This window comes from Corvus cornix, chromosome 2, assembly GCF_000738735.6.
Source record: "Corvus cornix cornix isolate S_Up_H32 chromosome 2, ASM73873v5, whole genome shotgun sequence".
In the NCBI taxonomy this organism is placed as follows: Eukaryota; Metazoa; Chordata; class Aves; order Passeriformes; family Corvidae; genus Corvus; species Corvus cornix.
Genome location: NC_046333.1, coordinates 122314716 through 122334721, shown reverse-complemented (window position 1 = coordinate 122334721; position 20006 = coordinate 122314716). Strand labels below are relative to the sequence as shown.

At 39.0% G+C, this 20006-nt stretch overlaps 1 protein-coding gene across 1 annotated transcript in view; it reads left to right on the top strand.

Annotated features, from left to right (window-relative positions):
• JPH1 (junctophilin 1) overlaps positions 1-8586 on the top strand; it is an 83548-nt gene extending 74962 nt beyond the window's left edge. Inside the window, 2 exon segments of the mRNA XM_039549141.1 lie at positions 5940-6035; positions 6196-8586. Of these exon segments, the coding sequence (XP_039405075.1) occupies positions 5940-6020 (81 nt within the window). The 3' untranslated portion in view covers positions 6021-6035; positions 6196-8586.
• The last annotated feature ends 11420 nt before the right edge of the window (positions 8587-20006 follow it).

Genomic DNA, 20006 nt, shown 5'->3' with positions numbered 1-20006 from the left:
AACAGTTTCCCAGCCTAACAAGCATATGTGTGAGAAGATCCAACAGCTAGAAAGATTCAGATAAAAAGCTTGTTTCAAGTTGATTTTAATGATCTTAATTAAATGTGCCATCAGTTTCCAGATGCTGGGGTTTTGGAGCCATCACTGAAAAGTTTGATAATGAGCATTTTGTCCAGATGATATTCTCTAGTTCTGCAGGAGGCTTTTATTCTGTTTAGTGCGGATCAGAGTAGATGTTCACAGAGGTTTTTTAATCTGAAAATCTGTATTACAGCTGATATCAGCCCTTTAACCTTTCAAATCTCACAGATATGACTCCTATGTAGGGTAGCACAAAGCTGACAGGCTTGTAAATGTTGAGTGAGCATGTACAAATTTTAGGCTGAATTGGAATTGTTTTTCATCTCTGGTGAAAATAAGTGACTAGAAATAGTCCTTATTTTTCCTTCATTCCAAATAATGTTTTGGAGCTGAGGGAGGCTTCATCTTAACAAGTAGGGTATCTGAACAGCAGTTTATTGACCTTCTAGGATAATCAGGCTAAGGACCATGAACCTACAGCCTGTTATCACGAAAGGTGTAAAAGTGATGAGATATTGTGCATTAGCTACTGTTTGTTCACCGATATTGCAGGTTATCTGGGAGCTCTACTCCAGGTCCATCTACTTCATTTGGAGCACCCTAATTGCATTATTCTTATTACCAGCATTCCAATATGGAAGGAAGGTAGATTTTAGGAATTCGTTTTACTATATCAGTACCTTAAGATGTATGTAATGTATGTGGGTGTTTTTCAAAGATGTCTTCTATGTGTCTATAAATTTGCCCTTACAGGCTAAATTTCCTACATGCTTATTTCTTCAAAATGCTGAGAGTAAAAATGCTAAACTAATTAAAGCAAAAAAGAGAAGGTTATTGGCCTAGCAGTCTGAGGGAGAAACAGTACAGAATGACTATTAACTTTGCCTGGAGACTTTTAACTTTTAGTATCACCTTTCAGCTTCAGAAAAACAGTAGCCTGTTCTGCAGTGCTCCAGGACCGAGCTCAACAGCGTGTTGGAGTGACTAAGATAAGAGTGCAGTTAGTGAGGAGCAGCCAGATTAATAGAATGATAGAATGGTTTGGGTTGGAAGGGACCTTAAAAGATCATCTAGTTTCAACTCTCCTGCCATGGGCAGGGACACCTTCCACTAGACCAGGTTGCTCAGAGCCATCCAGCATAGTCTTGAACATTTTCAGGGATGAGGCATTCACAGCTTCTCTGGGCAACCTGTGCCAGTGCCTCACCACCATCACAGTAAAGAATTTCTTCCTAATACTCAATCTAAACTTACTCTCTTTTAGTTTAAATCCATTCTCCCTTTTCCTAATTAATGTACTTCTCCTTATCCCAGGTGCTTCTGAATGTTGAGAGACTTCAGAATTCTAGAGTTGCATTGGGGAATTATTTTATTTTAGTAAGAAACTGCCATTGCTTTTTAGTCATTCTGACAAATGATTTTGTTATGCCTTGAAAGTAAGTCTGCCTTAGATCCTCCATAAAAGTTCTAAAATGTATTTGTTAAGGAATATAAAGAGAAAAGAACTCTCATGAAAAGAGAATGATAAAACATGGTTTTGGAATGCAAAAAATGAATCTATTAACATTTATTGAGCACTTTTCATTAGATTATCTAACAGTGCTGTATAAAGTTGTGCGGTACTTTTTCCAGGTTTTCAGTGATAACGCATTAAGAACACAGATCCCGAAGGGAAGATTTTTAATTCTTCCTTCCATGTGTCTAAATCAAAGCCATTTCTCATACCTGAATGAAACATCAACTTTAATTTGGATTAAGAACTTTAAACAGCTTTATTTGCAAAGCTTGTAGTAGTTGTTTTAGTAATCAAATTCATATTTTGTACTTTCTGTGAATGTGTTACATCCTTAAGAATGCCTTTTGAGTGCAAAAAGATATAGAAACAGTCTTGATTCTCTAGATACCCCATTTCTGGCATTATACTTGAAAAATATCAGCACATAGTTCGTATGCCACACATATAAGTGTGTTTCTCTGCGTACTTACTCCCTGTTGTTCAAAAAAACAAAGTTTGAAATCATTCCAGAACTCATAAGAAAGAGTCACAGTTTTATCAAGGTTAAATCATATGTAAAGCACAATGACAAATTGTGAGTTCATCAGCTGCTCAAAAATAGCTGTTTGCAGGCATTACCTGTCATTTATGAGAGATAAATCACCCCTCTTTCACCAAGAATCATGTTCCTTTACATTACCTTACATTTCCCACAGTGTGAAGTGTTCAGAGACACTTGACCACAAACCAGTACTGTTGTTTCTAACTGGTCATTAGCAGCCTCTAGCCCCAGTCTCAGCTTGCAGGCTGCTGTCCCACCTTGAGTATGAGCTGATTGGAGGTTCTCTTGGATTTGAGTGAAAAATAGGATTGAATTTCACAAAACACTATTGTAGTGTACATTTATGAATACCCTTTTTTTTTGCTTAATATGTGTCCATGTGCTGCCCTAGAACAAGTACAAGCTCAGGCACAAGTGTTTTACTAAACTGTAACTTTTTTCATTTGGCAGGTAAAGATTTTTAAACACACAGTGTTTAGCCTGGCTTTTACCTGAATGTTACCCAGGGATTCTACTCCCATATTTTTGTTCAATTCTCATCTTTTTGTTCACTTAACATTCATTTAGTAAGGGCTGTAAATACCATGATGTTAGAAAAATAGAACAGTATTTGCCTGTTCCTAAATAAAACCTCTGAGCAAGAACTTTATGCTAAATTTAATGGACATTCCTAATGCAATGGAATTACAAGCCTAGTCTTTTTACTTCCTGGCACTACATTTTAGGAAAATAACTTTCTTTCTTCCCCAAATGGAAGCTAATCATATGGTTGTATTTTCAACTATATAAATTTCTAACTTACGAGAAGCTGAAAGGGTAAATTTAAGCAGGACTGAAGGTTTTCTACTACAGCTTCTTTAGTGCACCTGTTCTAATCACTCTTGGACTGTTCAAACTAATTTTGGCTTTTGCTATTTTAAGCCCTTGCAGGACACTAAAGTCTTACTTGTGGTATTTGCCTTAAAGCATTAAATGCTCATTTAGTAGGTGTCTACAAAACAGGCAGTAGTTCATTGCATAATAACAGTGTGTTCATAAATGTTGTTTGATCATTTTTTAGTTTATCAGGAAATCCTGCTTTGGGCTGAAAGGTGTAGTTGTCAGAATGTGAAACACAATACAAATAGCAGATCAAAGAATATGAGCTTTACTTCTTTTTATAAAGCACAGACTCATTATCATAAAGAAATAACATATTTTTCTATGATCTTGATGTAAAATCAACAGCCCAGTTCTTAAGGTGTCACTTGCTTCTGTCTTTGTAAATGAGACTTGATTCAGAGCGTAGCCCTGGGGTTTTCAGCCTAATTTATCTAATGTTGCTGTGGTGAGATTGTTATACCTAACCTGACTGACAGATGCATCAAAAGAGAGGTCCCCTTCCCCTCCAACAAGCTTAATTCCATGAGACTGTGCACTAATGATACCAAGCTGCCGTTAGAGCTGCAATCAGCAAAAATCTGTCTTGCAGCTACCAGGATGCTGTTCCATGATGTATTTCAGGTAATGAACAAGTTCTTGGCTCCTGTGAAGACACCATAGGTTCCTTTTTTTTTTAGTTGAAAAAATGAATGTGATTTTCATACATGTTATTTTCAGATATGCAAAGTACTAGATGGCCAAATCCCAAAGAATTTTAATGGTACTTGGCAATGATTTTTACAGTTCCTTGCAATTCCTGGGGCAGTATAACTGCAAAATCTTCAGGTGGGATTTCAGCCTATAAAGGAGCCATTACCCTGATTTGAATCACATGGGCAGTCCCTATTAGAATCATAGGATTATGGAACCATAGAATGTTTGGAGTTGAAGGCACATTTCAAGACCATCTAGTTCCAATCCCCATGCCATGGGCAGAGACATCTTCCACTAGACCCGAGTTGCTCAAAACCCCATCCAACACTTCCAGCAATGGGGCATCCACAGCTTCTCTGGGCAACCTGTTCCAGTGCCTAACACCAGAAAGAAACCCATATCTTAGTGGAAATTAATAGTGTAATCAAATCACACTTCCTGTAGAGAGCAAGGCTGCTCACAATGCTGTGGTAACCATATCTGGAGCTGTGCTTTCCTTTTATGCCTGTTCTCTGCCCCCGAGTGTCTGGTATGCTTTGGCACATGGTGAGTCACTTCCACTAAGGAGGAAGCAATATGGTTCCACTTCTGTTCTGTGACCTGATGGTTGAAATGTACCGCTGGTAAGTGGGAGCTTGTTATTCAAAATCACTTTGACCAAGGTGCCATTAAACCTGGTCTTCAATTTCCTAGTGAATATTTTAGACATTCTGCCATTAAGCAAAATGTGGGTGCTACTGCCAATACCATTACCCTTGTGGCAGCATTTAATTGGCATTCTGATAATCTCAATCGTTGTTTGAACTTGAATACCTAGTTCTCAGCATGTGAACAGACACCTCTGCGTTGGTGCTAAGTGAGCTTGATGGCTGCTACAGATAGAGGCACTGATGGGATTTAGACTCACCAGGGATTTAAGCAGTACCTGACATAATGTGTTTTGTTCTGGCTTGCCGTCTGATCTACTGTGTAAAGGTGTGTTCTGGTAGAAGGTGTTTAACGAGACTGTTTCAGGAAAGCATGTGATATAATAATGACACAAGTACTATTCCATGGCTTCCCAGTTACACTGTTGCAGCAAATTACTGATAGCAAGTTCTTACACCTTTGCATTCCAGAAATTATAGCTAATGTTAGCATTATGTTGTCATGAAGCATAATGAACTTCTGCAAGGCATGCCTCATGTGGAAAACAATATATCATTTCTGATGAAATACATACCGTCTTATGCAAACCAGTGATTCTTGTGTAGCTCAGAAGATAGTTTTCTGCACACATTTTCTGGTGGGTTTCGTGATCTTTGATTTAGGAAAGTATTGTCTGAATGAAAAGTTTCTCTGTTTCTGCTTACAGTGCAACTCTGAAATAAAAGAGTATACAAATCTTTGTAAAATTATGTTGTAATAAATCAAGCATATTAAGAGCAGAACAGAACTGAGAATTTTCATCTGTTGGGACATTTTTTCAAGTTGATAATTAGAAAGTATCCATTTAAAAAAAAAATCCAAAATTGCTAAAAAGAATTAAAAACTCTTCTCTGGCTTTACAGAAAGACTAAATTTGTAATGATGTAAATTTTCTGACCAATTTTAGCTCTAGCTGGGAATGGAAGGAGTTTTTTGACTTTTCATTTCTTCAGTACAGATGTCTGTAAGATAAGTGTCAAGTAAATCAAAACAAGTTTAATTTTGCAGCTGTAAAATGGATTTTAATCTGTAATGGAAACAGGTTTGTTAGTGCACTGGTAAGTAAATTTTCTTTTCCACTTGGGTTATCAAAAAAGTGTATTCTTAAGCATCTTTGTTACGTTTGTTTTGAAATGGGCTGGAACTGGAGAAGGAACCCACTGTAAGAATGTAGAGCAGCACTCTGGCTTCCCTAAAGTAGTTCACATTCTTTGTTTTGCTTTATTTTAGGCTGACATTGTTTTTGTGTTGATGGGTTTGTTTTCATTTGTTTATGCAGTCATATTTGTCAGGTGGCTTTATCTCAGTGTGATTAAGAACAGTGAATAATATACTCTCTCCTGTATTCATCCAGCTCATTTTCACACAGATGTTACTTATCTCACCTGAATATCAAGGATAGTGGCTGTGTTTCAGCAGCAGGGTCTGTTTCCTTCAGCACAAGGTCAAAACCTATAGAAATTGTGAAGTTGGGTCTTGTTCGTTGCTGTGCATATGTTGGAGGTTGCATTAATTCTGTTATCTCTATTTTATTTTCAGGGCCCTAACTCAGTCATGATCGCCCTGGTAATGCTGTTGAATATTGGTTTAGCCATTCTTTTTGTCCATTTTCTAACTTGATTGGAATTAAGAAAGGTAAGAAAGGTCTTGTTTTTGTATTAAATTCACCATATCCATCCCACCTTAAATGATAAAGATTTAATTTCTTCACATACTTTTAATGTTCCCCACTTTAGCTATGCCTGAATGTGATTCAACATAGTTATTTAATATTGTAACTGTTTTGACCCTTCAGTGAAGTCATGACAACTAGTGGTGTTAGCCCACAGTTCTCTGCAGTTGTGTCATCAGCCTTTTAAATGGCACCTGTCATACTCAGACACAGGGAAGGAGGCTTGGAATTAGGATGGGACGCAAGAGAGATGAAACTTGGAAAATTCAGCCAGGGGCCCAGATCAGTTTCTCTGCTGGTGGCTCGTGGCTTTGGGGTCCTCTGAAAGCTGAAGCAAGCAGCCATGTTGGAAAACAAACAAAATAATCTGCTGAAGCAGCCCTGCCAGTGAAGTGCGTTGGCTTCTCCATCTGTTCCAGCAGAGTGTGACTAAACTGGAAATGTACGGAGCTGCACTTTTTGTTGATGGAAGTTAACAGCTGCCTTACTATTTTACCGTCTGATGTTTTTAGTGGGGAGATGGGAAAACGACTGCCAGAGGAATGTGGTCAGAGGATTCTGTTGCTGTGGAAGTGATTCCAGCGTTCACTCCTATCTCATTAGAAGAAATAGTTAGCAACATCAGTCACCAGTCTTATTCCATTACCTGCTGCTTTTAACATCTCCTGCAGTGTTCTGGGAGATCGAATTTCATTTGCCTGTGCATGATTCTGTTCATTTGTTGTTTATGAAATTTGATGTATAGCCATAAGTAGTGTTTAGTCCAAGCTGGAGAAAGCTACCAGTTCTGCCTAGCAGCAGAAGCAGAAAATCAAATATATTTTCCTAGTCCAAGGATAAAATTCTTAAAATTCATTTTCTTAAACCTGAAGAGTCATTTTGCATTAAGGTTCAGTAAATGATACACCATTACTGCAAAACTTAAAGGTACTGGTATCTTCCTTAAAATGCTCAAATACTTACGCCAATACCAAGGAAAATTTTTCATAATAAAAAAATAAGAATCTTACATTGGTATAAGCACATTCTAAACAGGAGATAGAATATCAAAATAAGCCAAGAAAGGTGAGATACAGGGTTTGCATGTTGACTTTTTTTTATTTTTTTCTTAATTCTGGTGCTGTGGTGATTGGTGATTTGAATTAGTATGTTTCAACACTGAGGTATTTTGACAGCAGTTAAAATAAAGTCTTGTCTGGGTGCACATTAATGCCAAGGACAGTTAAGCTAGCTAATGCTCATAAATCATAATTTTAAAATGCTAGATTTCTGTTGAATACATTCAGGTAGAGCATTTTAAAATGTTAAGTGATTGTTTATCAACTTGATGCCTTCAGTGTCTTTAAAGTCCATTTATAATTTTACCTCAGCATTAAAAAAGCCTCAAAATTTTTCATTTGGAAAGTTTGTCTTAAGTAGTTTCATAGCCCTTCGTTCAAACGATGTGATCACGTTTCTTTTTTTGTGCCATTATACTGTAATTATTGTACCCTATATTAATCAAATGCATGCTTATTTATTGAAGGTATGTGGTGTGATCATTTGGCAAGCAAACATTTTAATTTAAAGCTGCGAAAAGCAAAGGGCTTGTATTACGGTTTATTTTATCTCTGTTAGAAAACTTTTCATACAGTATAGTTTTTGAACCTGTTTGTAAACTTTCTAAGTTTTTGCATGGTTTAATGGGCAACATTCTTACAAAATATATTAGCTATTTTTTGATGCGGCATAGTAAAGCACCGTAGGTATGGACTAAATATTGTGCAGCGAAGCAGCTCCGAGCAGGGCAAGTAACACCGTGGTGTTTTTTACAGAAATATGTTGAGAATCCTGTGTATTGACCAGTGTGGATAAAGAAGAAAGCAGAAAGAGAGCAAATGAAAATAAAACTTGTATATTTATTTAAAAAAAAAAAAAACTACAAAGTTTAAATTGTGTTTTAAATTTAGGAAAGTGATTTTTAATTAAGAACAAAATTTTAAAAGTTACTGTGTAAGCCTTGAATTAATGGATGAAATGTTCCATCCCACCGTTCAGTCACCCCCTGTCTCCGTACATGGAGAGGTAATTTTGTAACTGACATATTTAATTCCTATTAAATGTTTATTTAAAATACTTTATGCTCTGGAAATAATGGGTAACAAAGCTTATGAAAAATGTTTATAAATTTAAGTAAGCATGTTAGTACCATTTATAAATATGTATGATTTATAAGCTTTTTTAAAAACAAAGCTCAAACAAATTGTTGGTATTTTTCTAAAATGTGCACAGCTGTATTTTACATGAAAGGCTATTTATAATTGGTTGTTATACTGTACACTACATTTTGGACAGCACAATGAAGCCTGCCAATGTACTTAAAAATGTCATTTTGTCTATTTAAAGTTTCTTGCTGTCAAAGAATGAACTCTTTATCTATGAGTTTCTCTATTTATAATTCTTGACCCAAAATGTACAATGTACAGTTTTCACAACTGTATTTGCTCTAATAAAAATAAGTTGGTTATTAATAGAGTTTCAGACTACTTTTTCCTGTTTATGAATTACTTTGTTCACTCTCTGGAAGCAACTTTTCTAACAACTAATCAAATAAAAAGGTGTGAAGCAGGAAAATGGGTGAAATTCTAGTCCCTTTGAAATAACTGTGAGTTACTGTTTTCAACAAAAGTGATTCTGGGAAACAATTAAAAATAAATAATTTAAAAAAAAATTCAAGCTTCCTTTTGTGTCTTCTTTTATCTTCCAATACAGGATTTTGTAACTTTATCAATTTAATATCTCAAATTGTATTCCCACTGCAAGATGGTTTGATCAATTTTGTTTTAATTGGTGAGTGACTGGTCACTTAACAGCTCTTCTTGTAAGGGAATTAATTTTTTTAGGCTTCACTGCTCCTCAGGGTCTTCATAGGTTCAAAACTAACATTACATTTGTGAGCCAGTATTTACGCAGAGAAAATTTGCCATTACAACTGTCTTAAAGCCACTACATTTGCTTAACTACTCAATCAGCTGAAAATACTGTTTTCCATGATTCCAGTTCATGCTTGTAGCCAGCTGTACTGAAATCCTAATATTTAGTTGAAAAGTAGAGCAATTTTTATTAGTAGTTCCTATTTAATGGAAATATATTTTTAGGAAGCAGTCATTACTGTCTTGTTCTTTAAAATAATTCTACCAGCATGAAGCTTAACTTCAGGAATTTTTATTTTCTGCACAATACCTTCTTCCTAAAGAAAATCTTAGACTCTTTAAGGAGAGAAAAATGCATTTTCAAGAAAAATAAACAGAAAAAACTTTAATGCCAGAAAATTTTAAAGTTAACTTTAGTGAGATAAGTCTTCTCTGACATTTGTGATCCACAGTCTATACGTTCAGTAAGGAGTGTAAAGTGTGCATGAAGTATTTCTTAAGGCATATGAATGTGATAATGTACTCAGGCATGTAAAAATCTGATCAGCAGCAAGCAGAAGATTTGCATGGAAATAGAAGAAAAAAGTTCCCATAATTTTCAAGTCATTTCCCATCCAAGATGTTTTTACCAGTGGTTTATATTAGAAATGGTGTTACGTGGCCGTGCCTCTGCTGTGCCTAAAGGAACAGAACCCCATGCACACACCGTGCAACTTAATGCTTCGAGATCTGCTCCAGCACGAAAAATTTTACCCCAGTTCCAGCAAGGAAAGCTTCTCAGGCAAAGTAGTTTCTCCTGGCACAGCTGTGTGTTTGCCCACAGGTAAACAGTGAGCTCTCTCACCACACTCCTGTGAGGCTTGGTTTCTTGGACAGCTCCATTTTTCCGGTTAAACTGTATGTACAGTGTACACAGAAAGACAGCAAGTGAACAAGGGTGAGGTGCCATTGGCTGAAGAAAAAAAGAATCATCTGTCATAGCTTTTAAGGCCTTGCTTTACCTAGTATATATATATCTAAGTATATATCTTAGTTGGCTTTTCCATCAGAAAAGCAATAAGGAACATGAAGAGTGAGGAGTTGTTGGCATTTGCTTCCCAAAAGGAGGGGTTCACTTTGAAAGTAGAAATTCTGTGACGTATGGCTACAGCTTGCCCTTCAGATACAGACATATGTTAAAAAAATCATTAATACAGCCTAGTGCTGACTTTAAAAGAAGAACCTCTTTATGAGAGTTAAATTAAAAACCTTGAAATAGTTATTTACATAACTTTTAATGACATTCTGTGATTACATATTTATTAAGTGCTCTGTTAAAATACACAGTATGAAAAGATTCTGACAATAACATAGATGCAAGGATAAAAGCCTGGAGAACTCAGCACATACTGAGCCTCACTAACATCCTTAGTTGTAATTAATAAAACATGGTTGGGAATTGTATCTAAATGGTTTTACTCATAGCTCATTTGAACCATTTAGTCAGGGGAGACGGTTCTACAGGCCATTCTCATATGGAAATGTAATTCAGTAAACAAAGCAAATTAAGAGAAGGGAGATTAAATAAGTTTCAAATGAAGTAGTCTTCTCATTCTCTCATTTAATATTCACAGAAACAGCAGAAAATAGAAATTAGGCTAAATCTGAGCAAGAAGCTGTGCATGCCAACGTGCTGTAGCTGAGCCATCTACAGTATCTGTCTCTGCTTTTTTTCTACTGGACACAGAAACTACAAACTAAGAGACGTTACACCTCCTACCATTGTAGGAGATAAATATAATTTCCATACTCAACATCTTTCAGAAAAAATGTCAATGGCTATAAACTAGAAGGAAAAAAGCCATTTCATCTATCTGAAAAGTTTATGTTGTGACCATGACTAACAGCAGAACAAATCCTTCACCCCCCTAAAACCAATAACAAAAATAAAGCTGGTAGCAGAATTTGATAACAATCTCTCATGTTTCTTCCTTTTATTTGCTACAAAGAGGGGGTGGGGGGGAGAACAGGGAACAGACAGCTTTTTTTAACCCAGTAATCTAAATTTCATCATGTCAGTATGTGCTTGCTTCTGCTAATGCTTTTCACAATCCATTAGGACTGGTTATCTAGGAGATTTTAGGTGCAAACTGGCAGTATATTTTATGTCATTTCTTCAAGTAGGTTTTGAATTCTTCTCATTAATGAAAAAAACAGGATTTCCCTTACCACCAGTGAAAATGGGTTTGGTGGTACTTCTGCTGTGCCATCACTGGTTTTCTAATAATCTTCTGTCCTTCACTGCCCACCCACCTCCCAGTTTTGACAAATTCAACATAATCAGTTTTGCCCTGAATCTGGACATTTCCCTGAGACTTCAGCCACTCACTCCAGGAAGTTGTGTTTTCTGTGGGGCGCTTGTTCAGTGTATTTAGCTCTGTGTGGCTGTGGAGCCCATCTCTGCTGCAGTTTGCCCCACAGCAAATTGCACGTGTCATATCACAGTTTTCATTGGGTCCATTCTCTTTGCACTGTCGATGCTGGTTTATGCAACTGTATTATAATTTCAAATCTACTGTCATTGTCTCCAGTGTCAGGACAGTGATTTAAATACAGTGTGTGGGAACTGAAAAGAAAAATACTGAAAGTGATGCCATACACAGAGATTTCTGATGGTTCTTTGGAATTCATAGAAACCAAGGTAGTGGTGACATTACTGAGAACAAAATCTGGTATCAACTGGGTTAGGAACTGCTCTACAAATGCCCACATTAAGACTGTGAAAAAGACTGGCCGTGCAGCTGAAGCTGATTCTCAAATCAGAAGAGCAAGGAGTCTTGTTGAGGGTTGTGATTTATTGGGACAGTGCAGTATGATAATTTCTCGACCTGATACAGATACATGCCGATTGTTGGACTGAATAAAATACATCCTGTGTTGGAAGTTTGGGGCTGCTGTCCTGCCTGAGCTTTCGTATGTCTTCCTCCATGTCTTGTACTGATTTATCAGGCAGCTCTGTGGAAGCTGGGGCACATACATTTAGACAAGGACTAGATTTTATGTTCATGAGTGCCTTCAATACTAGTTAAGTAAAGAGCAATAAATGATCGAGAGGTGAATCATAGGCTTTAAGCCATGGAGTTTGAACTCTGCTCTTTTTTTATGCTGTTTTTTCCAGCCTGGAAGAAAATACAGAATATAGTCAAAGAGTAGAATTTCAGGTGTTGTCTTTCACAACAATAGGTATGTTAATCCATGACAGTACCTGAATTTGAGAGAGAGACGTGTCTTTCTCAACTTTACAGACTGGTTCACTGAATAGCAGCTTGACAGAGACTGTATTAGACCACAAAAGACAGATCTTGACCAAGAGTTTTGAGAATGGCTGCCTATATTTACATTTCTTCATCTATACTTAATGATCTAAATGTAAAAATTTTCTAACTTCTGAACACCCAATGGTTATTATTCAGACATGTGGGAGGGGAGGGGGGAAATCAGATACTACACTGAAAACTGGTGTATGTAAATGTTAAATCTGGCCTATAAATATGCCAAAGGTTGGAAGCATTTAGATTTGGGTTTTGAATCAGTCATTGGAGCTACGGGCTCTGATTTTGGGATTTCAGTCAGAATCCAAATCTGGATCTGATTCCAAAGGCATACAAGTGAAATACTTGAACCAGGAGTGCTGTTAAGGAAGAGGCTGGGGGGAGAGGGAGTTACTTAAAACCAGGCTGCTGTAACTCTGGGTTAATTAAACTGTTACATTCTGTACTTCTGGAAGTGTCATTAACTTTATTTAACATTGCAATTTTACTATATTCGGGACATGTTCCACAGAATACCTCAGAAACTATCATCATTCAAGGTAATGGTGCTTAATTACTTACTCAATTTTAGCTGCAAAGTACTTTTATCATGTAATACCACCAAGTCTTCAAAAATACTGTAAACTGCCTTCCATTTCATTACGACAGCTCAGTTCTAGATTTTGTTTAGGCCACTGATGAGAAAGTCACTAAGGGATGGGATCGGCTACCATAGAAACAGTGAAAACAGAAGAGCACCAGCAGCGTTTCACAGGGGCTAGGACTAAAAAAGACATTCTGCAAAGAGAAGGTAATTGAAAGACATTTACATCACAGTGGATGGCTTCCATGCATTCCTGCCATACCAAGACAACACATTCCTGGCATAGGCTGCAACAGGCCTCCACATGCACCAGAGATACTCAGCAGAACAGGCATTGTCAGAAGGATTGGAAATGAATCTTTAGGAACAAGGAGGTACAGACATGTTGGAATCTAAAACAGAAGAAAGAGGAAAGCATGGGGAAAAGGGAGGAAGGGGAAAGCAGAAGCCGTAAGGAGCCTATATGTGTTAAAAGGGAGGGGAAGAGATTGTTTATAGGGAAAAAATATTAAGGAAATAGACAATATTGTACAGAAGAAAGTGGCATTTGTTAGATAGGAATATGAATGGGGTAGAAGACTGAGAAGCAACCATCCTCAGTACTCAAACAGCTGCTCTAGAAAGCTGCGTTCCAAGCCCACGGGGATTAAGAAAAAAACAGATGGACTTAAATTGCATGAAAATTGAGATCCAGGTTGGGCATAAAGAAAAATTCTCTAATTGTAAGAATAATATCTTTGAATTAGATTACCACAGGAATGAGAGGATTTAATACGTTTACTCTGAACAAGCAAGATTGCTGAATGTCCCTTAATGGCCTATTTTCTGTGATTCTATGATAATTATTATGGAATGTGAAAATTAGGTGGGATGGGAAAGATCTGGGAGACAAGAGAATGAGTTCTTCTTTACTTGTAAAAGAAACTTAAATGAGGGTGTAGTGCAGGAGGATGTTTGGATAAGGCAGATGAGAGGAACAAGAAAACATGAGCCATAGAGAGTGAAGAAGAGTGTCAGGGGGTTGAAAAAGGGCACACAAGAGCGAAGGGAACAAATGGGCAAAACACACAAATGCAGGGTCGCAATGCAGGAAGGAGTACAGGCAGGAAGTGGGCTGGGAAGCCCTAGGCAGTCCTGCAAGAGCAGCACACTGAAGCACAGCAAAGATGGCTTAGGAGACAAAGCAAGACCAAGGAAGCACCAGGTGTTCAGCAGCACCGCAGGTGTCCATCATTTTCTCAGTTGAAGATACTTAGTAGACTTTGATACAATTTTTAAATCATGGGAATAATTGAAGTTATTAGGAGGCCTCCTTTTAATAATTAAATGTTCAGGGAAACATCTGTGTCCAAAACCTGCAGAAAACAACAGCTTGCTGTTACAGCAGGCTGGCTTGAGTTCCACTGAAAAGAGTCAGTTATGCAGACATGGTACCAAAACATTTTATTAACTACTTGTGTAAAATTTCTCCAAGAAAAATACTTCATACGATGGGAGTTTCCTATTGTTCCTAAAGATGTGATAAACCAACCAAACAAAAAATTTAACCACTGCTTAATCGTATTAGCTCCCCATTTGAAAAGAACCCTAAAGCAGATTTGCAGGTTTATGTCCCTGAGCATCTCCTCAGAGCACAGAAATGTTGTTGGTATTTACAGTGATTCGCTGCTGTACCAAATGTTGCATATGCTCTATAGACTGTGGTGTTGTGAGTCACACAAGAAATTACGTAACATTTGGAATTACATTCAGTCATCTGCTTGCTACAGAAATACTGCTCACAGATTGTTCACTCTCTTATCTCAACAGTCTTTATCACCCTTGTTAAATGTTATTTTCATGCAACTTCCTCAAGGGGAGATGACTCAGCCAGAGAGTAAACGATAATGCTCCATTGACACCAATGGCCATATGTGCTGGTAATCAGGTGCTGCCATCCCTTCCTCCTTGACAAAGCTATCTGTTGCATTGGGGTTTAATTGCATCCAGAGTGCTGTTCCATAGTGCAAGTGTCACCAGGAACAGGGTGAGAACATAACCAGTGAAAGGCACGATCAGTAAGGAAGCCCTCCTTCCAAACAAACAACAGTTCTCCAAAGCACCAGTGTTGCCTCCTGGCCACACAGCTTTTGACCTGTCTCCTTCCTGGCCACGCTGAGGGGAGAGATGGGCTTTTCCCTATAAGTGAACAAATGCAGGATCAAGGACAACTTTTAGCCACAGATCCCTTCCAGTAAGCCAGACTTCACTCAATCTCCTCTGATATACCTGAGTGCTAATTAGTTTATGCCAGGTCCTTAAAAGGCTGTGTGGGCACCTGCACACCTCTGAGGATTTAGGGCTTCATCCAAGGCCCACTTCTTTCCTGGGAGGTGGTGTCAGGTGGTAGGGGGTTGGAGTTCATTGGGGTTTTTGCGCACACACACGTGCATGCACTTGTTTTCTGGTGTCCATCCTTCTCATGCAACAAGAAACAGCTGTTTCACTGTTTTCTGCCAGTAATTGGTCATTTCTCTCTGTCAAGCAGCCTGAAGGTAGCAGAGACATTTCAGAGACTCAGTGTGGACATGTGAACTTCATCCTCTACCCAGGAGACTGAGCACTTCTATAGTCCATTGCTGCCAGATAGATAAAAATATGTGATGCATGGAGCACATAGCCAGCTGTAAAGTCTATCATTAGTGCTTCTGGACACTTCTAAAAACTTCTTTTTTTTTTTAATTATTTTAAGCATTAGGGTAGGTTTTTTGGTTGCATAAATTTAGTGGTCTTTAGTGATTGACATAAAAAATGTCAATCACTGGCTTTGGCTGCCAGAAATAGGGACTGCTAAGTGTTCAGATAGGTGAGATGTCATCTTGTGAAGAAAAAAAGCAGAAAGAAAAATATTTTCAATTCACCTTATGACTAGTAGCTAATTGGCTGACATTTCAAAACCCTGTGTTCACACATCTCACATTCTTCACACTAAATGAGAGAAATTGAAAACACTGAAGAAAATGTATTTTCAGGCATAAGAAGAAGCATAATTTGGATTTATTTTGGATGGAAATGAAAAGTGCTTTTTGGTTACATTTATGAGTCAGAGAACCTCAAAGCCCATTTGTGTACAGGGGTATTATGTACACAGGGGCCAAGCCTGTGTCTCAAAGGCCGGCAAGACGGGCTGCACACAAACACCCTACTGAGGACACCCTCTGTGTGGGCACAAGGCTTCTTTCAGTTCGCTCTTCGGACAGAATTCCAGCTGCCAGCCAGCTGTAGCTGCGAGCTTTAGGGCAGAGAACTGGCGATGTGACCTACGGCTGGAAAGCTGGAGGTGGTGGAGCGCCCTGGGCTCAGCCGGAGGCCTCCTGACACCTCCACTTGCCCCACTAGCACTGGGTCTGGAGCACTCCCTATATCCTGGAGAGGGCAGTGGTGAATGATGGTGCCTACAGGACACCTGCACACGTGCCTGGCTCCCACAGCCCCCCAGAGCTCGGTGCTTGCAGCGTGCCATTAATGGTTTGAATGTCACAGCAGGAACCAGCTGTTGCATCTGGGCACCTAGGGGGTATTTTCAGTATTCCAGATATGCCTTTGTCAAAGCCCTGTTGAAATACTGCAAAGATACTGCAAAAATACTGATGGCAGAGTAAAATAAATTGGGAGGAGAGCAGAAAAAGTTGCCACTTGCAAGACAGAAACAGAAACAAGAGGTGCTTCCGTCCTTACAGTTCGCGCACGTGACTCGGGAATAAGGCTGGCAGCCAAAACTGCCCGACTGTGCCTATCGAGTGTCCCTGTGTTGGGAGGGAACGTCCTGAGGAGCTGGCTGGCCACTGACATTTGGAAAATGAATGAATTGTGCTTGCCAGGTGCTTGAGAACAACATTTGGCATGAAATAGCTGGCATGACATGAGTTTGCAGGCAGTGTTTTATTTCCTATTCTTCTAGACCTTCCCATTGTATCAGGGGACTAAACAGGAGCCTGTTTCAGAGCACACCAAATATTCCAAGAGGGTAGTTACAGATATATTTGCAGTATATTAATTTTATTAACATATTTAACTAGAGTAGGATTGCATATAGGATATTTTCCCAAATAGTAACAGCAGTGGAGACCTGAAATGGATCTGGAATGCATGCTATGGAGACAGTGGGAAAATCTGGGAAAAGTCAAGGTAAGAAAATGTGAAAATAACTGTTATTTCCAGAATTGATGAAAAAGATGAACAAATTTTGCAGAACTGAGCTACCACTGTTGTTTATAGACCTGCTTTAACTAGGAATAGAGTAAGCCCTGCTCTCTGCCACCCTTAATTTTTCCTTTTTGTGTTTTGTTTTTCTTTTTAAATGCCACTCCAACTAACTTTAATACTTCCCATAGCAGAGGTAATCGAACTCAAGCATAGGAGCAGATCTGATAGAGCAGTCTGTCACACATTGCTTCAGAACAACCTTTGAATCCTTAGTGATCTGTGTGTCTTAAATGAGACACTTTGTTCCTGGAAGCCACAGGTGCTGCTTGTGGCACATCTACAGCAGAGAGACCATTTTAACCTACCTTTGTTGCATTACTCAAGTCACATAAGGTAGATAGTTAATATACTAATTCAGTGGTCATGGTGATTAACCCATACCTTTTATAAACTGTAGAAAATTCAATGGCAATAAACAAAGTTACTGTATAGCTGGAGGGGAGCTCTTGCAAGCTGATTTGCTTTCTTACAAGAAAAATTACTTGATCTTGAAAGAATCTTGACTGGCAACTTTGGATAAATGATGCAAGTAGAAAAGCCAGGCCAGAAACATGAGCTGCCTGTTTCCTCCTGATGTGCTAAGGTCTGTCTGTCTCACCTGAGCTTTCTTTATTCTTCTAAGAATCTCCATATTCTTCAGAGATTCACACAATTTGGCCCTTTGGTCTTTAAGACAAAGGTGAATCAGCAATCCGAATTGTAACATTTTATTAATGAATATGTAATAGTTTCCACTCCACATGGATTTTCCTTTTTAACACTGATAAGGAAATTTCAGTCAGGACATGGGTGCAAAATGTGCTGCACTGTCACAGCTCCAAACAGAGGCAGCAGAAGGGTTCGATGTGAGGTCCAAATTGTCATCCTGATTTCAAATTAATGATTTAAAATTTGCAAATGGTAGTCTTAACCTTAGCCTTTCCTTCTTCTCCCTCTGGCTCACCAGTAAATCTCTGATATTTACTGTAATGTACTGTTTGCTTAAGGACAGAGAGATGCTGCGTGTTTTTTCTCTTTGGCTTCACAAACATGATTCTTGTCAGTATTGTATGACTTCAAAATCAATACTACCCACTGGAAAAGTTCAGGCAGACCAGCACATTAGGTGATTTACCTTCTCCCACTGACGAATTTACTGTTTTTACCAGGAAGAATAGGAAATTTAAGCTTTTACACCATGTGAACAGAATATCACAAGCACATAAATAATTACTTGGAATCTAATAAAAAGATAGGTGATCATTTATTACAATAATTTAATTGCATTAATGATGTAATTAACATCTGCTTAGTTATAGAGTTATTGCAACAAGTGAGTAAATAAACATTCATCCAGAATCAGGAACACTGTCTTTTCAGGAGGAAGGGGCATATGCAGGACAATCTTCAACTTCTCAATTAAGATGAAACAATGAAACAAAATTAATCTATCTTCTATTAAATGTTTTTTTAGCACCTTTGTAAGATAAATCCTCAATATATCTGCTTCTTAACATTTGGTGAAATTCAAGTAAAGCTTTGCAGAATCCAAGGCTCTGGGCATATCACAGAATTTTAGGGTTGGAAGGGACCTCTGGGGATCATCTAGTCCAAGCCCCCTGCCAAGGCAGGGTCACCTGGAGCAGGTGACACAGGAACTCATCCAGGTGGGTTTTGAATGTCTCCAGAGAGGGAGGCTCCACAACATCCCTGGGCAGCCTGTTCCAGTGCTCTGCCTCCCCCAATGTAAAGAAGTTCATCCTCACGTTGAGATGGAACTTCTTGTGTTTTAGTTTACTACACTCGTCCTGTCACTGGGCACCACTGACAACACTCTGGCACCATCCTGTTGACACTTGCCTTTGAGGTATTTATATTGATGAGATCCCCTCTCAGTCTTCTCTTCTGCAGACTAAGCAGACCCAGCTCCTGCAGCCTCTCCTCATAAAAGAGATGCTCCAGCCCCCTTTGGTCTCTGCTGGATCCTCTCCAATTGCTCCTTATCTTTCTTGCACTGAGGAGCCCATATGCTGTGGTAAACTTTGGGGTGCTCATCCTTGACATAGAAACTGAAGCCCTTCTGCTAACAAATTTGAGACAGCATTTGCAAAGGGACCTGCACTTCACTGCAAGGAGAGAGCTGCGAACTTTTACGTGGCGTGTGCCAGACCTGCAGTAATTGGTAGTCAAGGTGCAATACTGCTCCAGCACCTCAAAGCGCTGGAGTTGGCACAGCATATCCCACTCTCTGCTTGCAGCTTCCATCCTTGGCACTTTAAATCACTTTGTGTGCCCTGCCACCTGCCCTGAAGCTGAGCCAAGAGGCTCCTGCTTCCAGCACTCACTGCACAGTAACAGAACAAGCCCATCCAAGCCATGGAACCAAAGGGTTCCGTAACCTCTATGGAGGGAAGGGGGCACAATGGGCAGCTTTGGCCAGCAGCCTCAGGCCAGCTGAGAGCAGCAGCTGTGACAGCAACCAAAACTGCATGAAACCCCTGCCCAGAAGGTCTCACACCACAGCTACTCTGCCTCCATCCTGCAAGGGGCTGTCCGTGCCATCCATGGCAGTCAAGGGGGAGACCCCATCACACACACAAGTGTGGTTCAGCCTTTAAATGGAGACTTCATGCTGAGACTCCCTCCAGCTAAGACAAGCTAAAGCTTTCAAAACCAAACTTTAGACCCTCCACTTTAGTCACTCATAGGATATCCTGACCAGTGCTCCCTGCCAGCATGGCTAGAGGGCTCTGGGCAGGTCTGCTCTGTGGTTACACTTGCAGATAGCTGTGCTCTTCTGTGGTCATGTTGCTGAGACCTTCAAGTTTATTTCATGTAGCCAGTGCTCGTGTATTTTCCATAGTATTTTGAAACTGCCTGGAATCAGAATTCATACTATTAATA